At 34.0% G+C, this 5,862-nt stretch overlaps 1 protein-coding gene across 2 annotated transcripts; it reads right to left on the bottom strand.

Annotated features, from left to right (window-relative positions):
- Positions 1 to 4,157: 4,157 nt before the first annotated feature.
- Positions 4,158 to 5,862, bottom strand: LOC107923011 (probable E3 ubiquitin-protein ligase XERICO). 2 transcript variants are annotated; one of them, XR_001691495.2, is made up of 3 exons: positions 5,678 to 5,862; positions 5,332 to 5,397; positions 4,158 to 4,945 (listed from the first exon to the last, which is right to left on the bottom strand). XR_001691495.2 is itself a non-coding variant. In XM_041081277.1 (2 exons), the coding sequence occupies exon 2, from the start codon at positions 4,864 to 4,866 to the stop codon at positions 4,462 to 4,464; it is 405 nt and encodes a 134-aa protein (XP_040937211.1). In that variant the 5' UTR covers positions 4,867 to 4,945; positions 5,678 to 5,858; the 3' UTR covers positions 4,189 to 4,461. The 2 variants fall into 2 exon arrangements, 1 of the variants encoding a protein (XP_040937211.1); XM_041081277.1 differs by lacking the exon at positions 5,332 to 5,397 and having other exon boundaries at positions 4,189 to 4,945; positions 5,678 to 5,858.

Genomic DNA, 5,862 nt, shown 5'->3' with positions numbered 1-5,862 from the left:
CGAGGCCGTCTGAAGGCCGTTTCTGATAAAAAAAAATCTTATGCTAATGTAAATAGGAAAGATATCGAGTATGTTGTAGGTGATCGGATATTTTTGAAAGCTTCTCCGTGGAAAAAGGTCCTCCAATTCGGAAGGAAGGGCAAGTTAAGCTCGAGGTTCATTAGACTGTACTGTATTTTAAAACATGTCAGGCCTATTGCTTATCAATTAGAGTTACTGCCAAAGTTGGAGCGGATTCATGATGTGTTCCACGTCTCAATGCTGAGACGGTATCGATTTGATCCGTCGCACATTGTCCCTATTGAGGAGATTGATGTACAACTGGATCTAACTTTTGAAGAGGAACTTATTCAGATTCTGGATTGCGATGTTAAGGTATTGAGGAAGAAAATTGTCCCTTTAGTTAAGGTTTTGTGGCAGAATTATGGCACTAAAGAGGCCACTTGGGAACTCGAAGATTTGATTCGACAGCAATACCCATATATGTTTGAGTCAGGTAAATTTCGAGGCCGAAATTTCTTTTAGGAGGAGAGAATTATAACGCCCCAAAATTTGAATGTTTAATTGTGGAATTCTATAGTAATTAAGTCTTTGCATCTGTGGTTATATGCTTTGTTTATGTGCTTGAGGTTAGGAGTTTCAGTCGCGTCTTAAGAAAGTTTTTGCTATTTTATTCTAAACTAATCTATATCCTTGATTTTTGGTTTAAGGTCAATTATGTGTAAATCTATAACAAGAATGAGCTTGTTGATTTAATGGTTAAGCTTTTGTATACCTTTTGGTCTTATGTTCAAGTCGCGATACATTCGGTATGGAAATATTTTTGTTGATTGTTAGAATTCTAATCGGTAGTTTTAAAACATGACTTAAATGTTCTTCTTTCCTTCCTCTTTTCATTTTCTTTCTGTTTTCATTTTATCCTTCCCTTCTTTCTTTTTCTCTTTGCTGTCGACTTAGAATTGTACTTCTTATTTGCTACTACTATCGGGTAAGTTCGTTCGTTAATTTTGTACATTCGGTTGTTCGATTCTTGAAATCGTTGTTGATTGTTGGCACTGTGGCAAAAATTGACTTCTTGCTTAAACTATTCGAATCCTTTGTTTATAAGTTTGATTGTTATTCTTTAGGAGAGAGTCTCAAAGATAACAATCCCTATAACGTCCTAGATTCATGATTGCGATGGTGCAGAGGTAATTATTACGCGATTTAGAATTTTCTCGTGTCGAAACATTTCGACGGGATTGGTTGTGTGATAATCTTAGTGTTGTTTGGAATTATTGCTTAATTGGTTATGGACTGTTTGTTTTAGGACTAAGAAATCTTCTATGTTGTTCCGACTTCAAAACTACTTTAGGTGCGTACCAAATATCCAAGTTTTTACGAATTTCAAACATTGGAAAACATGGCTGTCGAGGCCACACGGCTATGTGAGCCGCAAGATTATGTGCTAGGACATGTGGTAAGCTGTGTAACTCACTGTCAACCAGGTAAAAGCCACACGGGCGTGTGTTCAGATTGTGTATGACCTTGATAGTGCAAGATTCACATGGGCTAAGAACACGGGTGTGTGTCCAGGCCGTGTAGCTTACTGTTTATAAACTAAAGATCACATGCCCGGAGGAGACGGCCATGTGAGACACACGGGCAAGCACACATTTGTGTGCAGGTCGTGTGGGGCCGCACAGGCCAACTACTTAGGCCGTGTGAGACCACATGAGAGTGTGGGCCAGTTTACGAAATTTTGCCGTATCCCAAGCATCACTTGAACCAAATACAAGCCTTCTGTAAGGCCATTTGAACTGAATTAAACTGATTTTCTAAGATCTAAAACTTGAGAACTGATTGTCAGTGTGTATTGTGTTTGATTAATGTTAATGGAATTGATTTATTGTATTCGAGTATGAGCGGTATTTGAGTATTCGCATAAAACTTTGTTTTAACTGTCATGTAAAGTTTGCATATGCATTGGGTGGGAATTGAATCAAGAGGAAGTATTATGTTCTGAAATAGTGGATAACTCACCGGTATCTGTGTTCTAATCTGGCAGCTAGACTGCATTCCCTGAAACGTGACAGACCGACATTATGTGGTGCGTAGGGCTGGAAGGGTAATAAATACCCTATTTGGTGTGTTGGGTTGGTCAGAGATGATATGTAGTAGCTGCATTAGGTAATTGCATCCGTTATGTTCTGCAACTGACTACAGTTTGAATTGTTATATGTCTATATGATTCTAATCTATAACCGAATGAACTATTTCCTGATTCTGAATCAACATTTGCACTTGGATATATTAGTTTTACCGATACCTTATTGAATATGTAAATAGTTGGTTCTTTTTTATATTTATTAATTCAATTATTGTTTAATGGATTTCAGGTAAATCATAGACTTGAACGGGTCAACGGATGGGGAGCCCGGTTATGCGTTTACACTGTTTAGTATTATTAATAATGTTAGTTGTTTCGTAATTTCAGTTAGTTGGATGATAATCATGAAGTACTGGTTTATCTTTATTAAAACTTTTTTTGACTTTAAAGGAGTTTTAATATAAATTTTAGAGTGTCTTGATTGTCATATATTGTAACTCTCCAAGCTTGGCCTTATCATCTAGGCCGATTATGGGGCATTACAATGTGGTACAATTTCAGAGTGTCACATTCAGTATTTTAATAACTAGACCAGTGGTTGAACAAGTTAGACCATCAATTCTCAATTCAACCAATTTAATAGGTTCGACCACTAGACCAACAATAAATAAATAATTAAAAATAATAAAAATTTAAAAAAATATTAAATTGATTTAATTATTGATTTTTTTGTTTCAGTTTTCTATTTTTACTAAGTTCAATCAGTTTCCTAGTCATTTGGTTCAATGCCTTTGTTTTAACTATTATATCGATTAATTCTCTTCATTAAATCTTGACAAAATCTAAGTTTAAGGGACAAAATGTATTCAGTTGTCAAGTTCAAGGACTAAAGTGAAAAAAAGTGAAATTGCCAAAGTGAACCTAATTGCTAAGTTCAAAAGCTACTAATTATATTATCTCATTTTTTATTCCCATAATATGTATAAAAATATTAAAATAATTATTTCTTAGATTTTATTTTGCGGGGACCTCAATATCGGTGGATGTCGAGTTAACATAAGGCTTTGACTACTGAGTTTCATTGGGATTAAGGAGGGAACAAGGAAAAAGATTTCAATTGGCGAGTCTACCTTTGTTCCTTAGCTCTCATAAGAGTTGAGTTTTGTTTTTTAATATTTTGATTGCATTTTAAGTTTGTGTTTGGACTTCGAATCCTATGGGTGTCGAGGTCAGTTTAATATTGACTATTTCTTCTTCTTTTTTTTGTGAAAATATGTGATAAATCTATGTATTCATTGTAAATTTAGAATTTAGTTATTCTACTTTTATTTATAGGACTTTAGTCCATCTAGTTGTTAACATTGTTAAAATTATTATGTTAAATTCAAATTCATTACAACGCCATTTTTTAATTACGTCTCTACCAAGTGAGTATTTTTTTTAATTTCAAAGTATTACACCAACAAATTTAACAATATTAATATTTAGACCTAAATTTTGAAATCTGAAAAATAAAAGAACTAAATTATTGAGAATACCAAGTATAAAAACTAAATTCTAAATCTGTAAAGAGTATAAAGACCAATGACATAATTTAAACTTTTTTTAAAAATATTTCTCTTACTTTTTTATTTATTTTCTTTCTTATAATATATATAAAATTCATATATAATATAACACAAAAACTTGATTATAAGTTGTAGAAACTTCTATATATATATCATATTTTTTATTTTTATTTTATAATTCATATTCGAGATTCGTAACTGTTCTATCTAATAATATCGTCTCCAAAATTCAAACTAAACTAAAATCTTCCTATTAAGAATATAATATACCTTACACCCAACTACTTGTAAGAAAATATATTTTCATTATACTTTTATCTTTACTTTACTATATTTTGGATCGGTGAAATCAACAAATCCTTCAAATTATTTGATCGAAATTAGTCTAGAAAAAGTTAACCCTGAAAATACACATTTCAAAAAAAAAATACATAATGCATTAATCCTCTATAAAAATTGATAAAATATAAAGAGTGTAGTGAAAAGCTGGTAGACATCAATTTCTTAGTTGTTTTTGGATATATTCGAGGATGAAGAGAAAAAAAAATTCCTTACAGCACTTTTTTTATATTTGTCTGAATATGCATCAAACTCAAATGCGGTTTGAATTCGAGTCATGTTAATCGCGATATTAGTAAGATTTTGCCCTCCTTTACTAATTCACCCAAAAAAAAATAAAACATATGATAAAACATATGAAGAGTTCGAGTGAGATGCATATATCATCAGAAACGGGTATCACAGGCCCATAACTTCCATATTAATCGCTGTACAATAAACACCTTCATCACGGTTGTACTATTCTCACCAAATGCAGGAAGCCTCTTGTTCATGCAGCAGAGGCGTCCGGCAATCCGGGCATGTAACCTTCTGATAATCCAACCACTTTTCCAAGCACACCTTGTGAAAGAGATGGCCGCAGGTCAAGCGATTAACCTCCGATTCCGGCTCAAATCGAGTTAGGCAAACCGAACATTCATACTCAGGTTGCTTGCAGCTACATATAGCATCAAACCTCATCGCTGGGGTTCTATTCCGGAACTCTTCCATGTAACTATCACAAGTTGTAGGGCTGAATTCGAATGATTCCGAGGGATTTTCGACAGAATCCGAGGATGGCGATGAAGACGCAACACCGACAATGTGAAGGATTGATTGGACTACACATAGCACTCCTTCTGATGGTGCTGGGAGACCTGAGAGACCCATTTTCAGTATCAAGGTCCCAATAATGGAACGGTAGATGCAAGAAGATAATTTCAGCTACCCTCTAGCTGAAATATATGACCTGTAAAACATAAAAACATCCATTAGAATACAAAACATAGAATTAGAAATCAATGCAAAAGTAATCAAAGTACGCAAAGCAAAATGCTGAGGACTCTGCCAAGAGCCTTGACGGTTTTATGAGAATGTCTCAAAGTGCCTAAACAAGCGAAACCACAGAGTTTGAGTTAGCTAGCTCAAGAGGTTATAGTGTCGAGCCTAACTGCGCGCAAACTCAACAGAACCGGAATGCAAAACGCCAAATAAGAATGATACTAACACGTTTTTAATCCCAAAACTCACATGCAGATAACATCAAAGACGGAAAAAATCACTGATTAAAACACAAATAAACAACGAAGAAAAAAGACAAGGAAGAAGATCATTGTAATTGATTACGAAAATCACCTTTAAAGCAAGGGAGGGAAAATTTTACATAACCAGTGATGAATGATGAGTGGAAACCCTGGTAATCTGCAAGACAACCCATCATTCAATTAGGAAAAAGTGAGGTTATTGGAACATTTGTGGATAAGTACACCAAAGAACTGTGATGTTTTTTCAATGAATTCAAATACCCAAAACCCAACAAAAAGAAAAATGCAACAACAAGGTGATACGAGATCTAATAATTTCAAGCATAATCCAAAGTTCCCATTTATATCTTCCATTTGCTTCATTATTTGAAAGGCGGAAAAATCTTTAAATGCCCTCCAAAAAGGGAAAGAGCAATCTCCAAGAAAGTAAAACTTACACAGGGTCAACTTTGCCGTGTAGAGGGCACCAAGAACAAGAACTAAACAAGATTATTTTTCATTACAGCAATTAAAACATAGAGAAAGCTAATTTGGTTTTCTTTTAACAATAAAATGAAAATATGTAAGTATTTAAAATATCTGGCAATGGCTGCTCCACAATCCTTCCTTCTTATACAGCAAC

Source organism: Gossypium hirsutum, chromosome A11 (assembly GCF_007990345.1).
Source record: "Gossypium hirsutum isolate 1008001.06 chromosome A11, Gossypium_hirsutum_v2.1, whole genome shotgun sequence".
In the NCBI taxonomy this organism is placed as follows: domain Eukaryota; kingdom Viridiplantae; phylum Streptophyta; class Magnoliopsida; order Malvales; family Malvaceae; genus Gossypium; species Gossypium hirsutum.
This window is presented reverse-complemented; position numbering and strand designations above follow the sequence as displayed.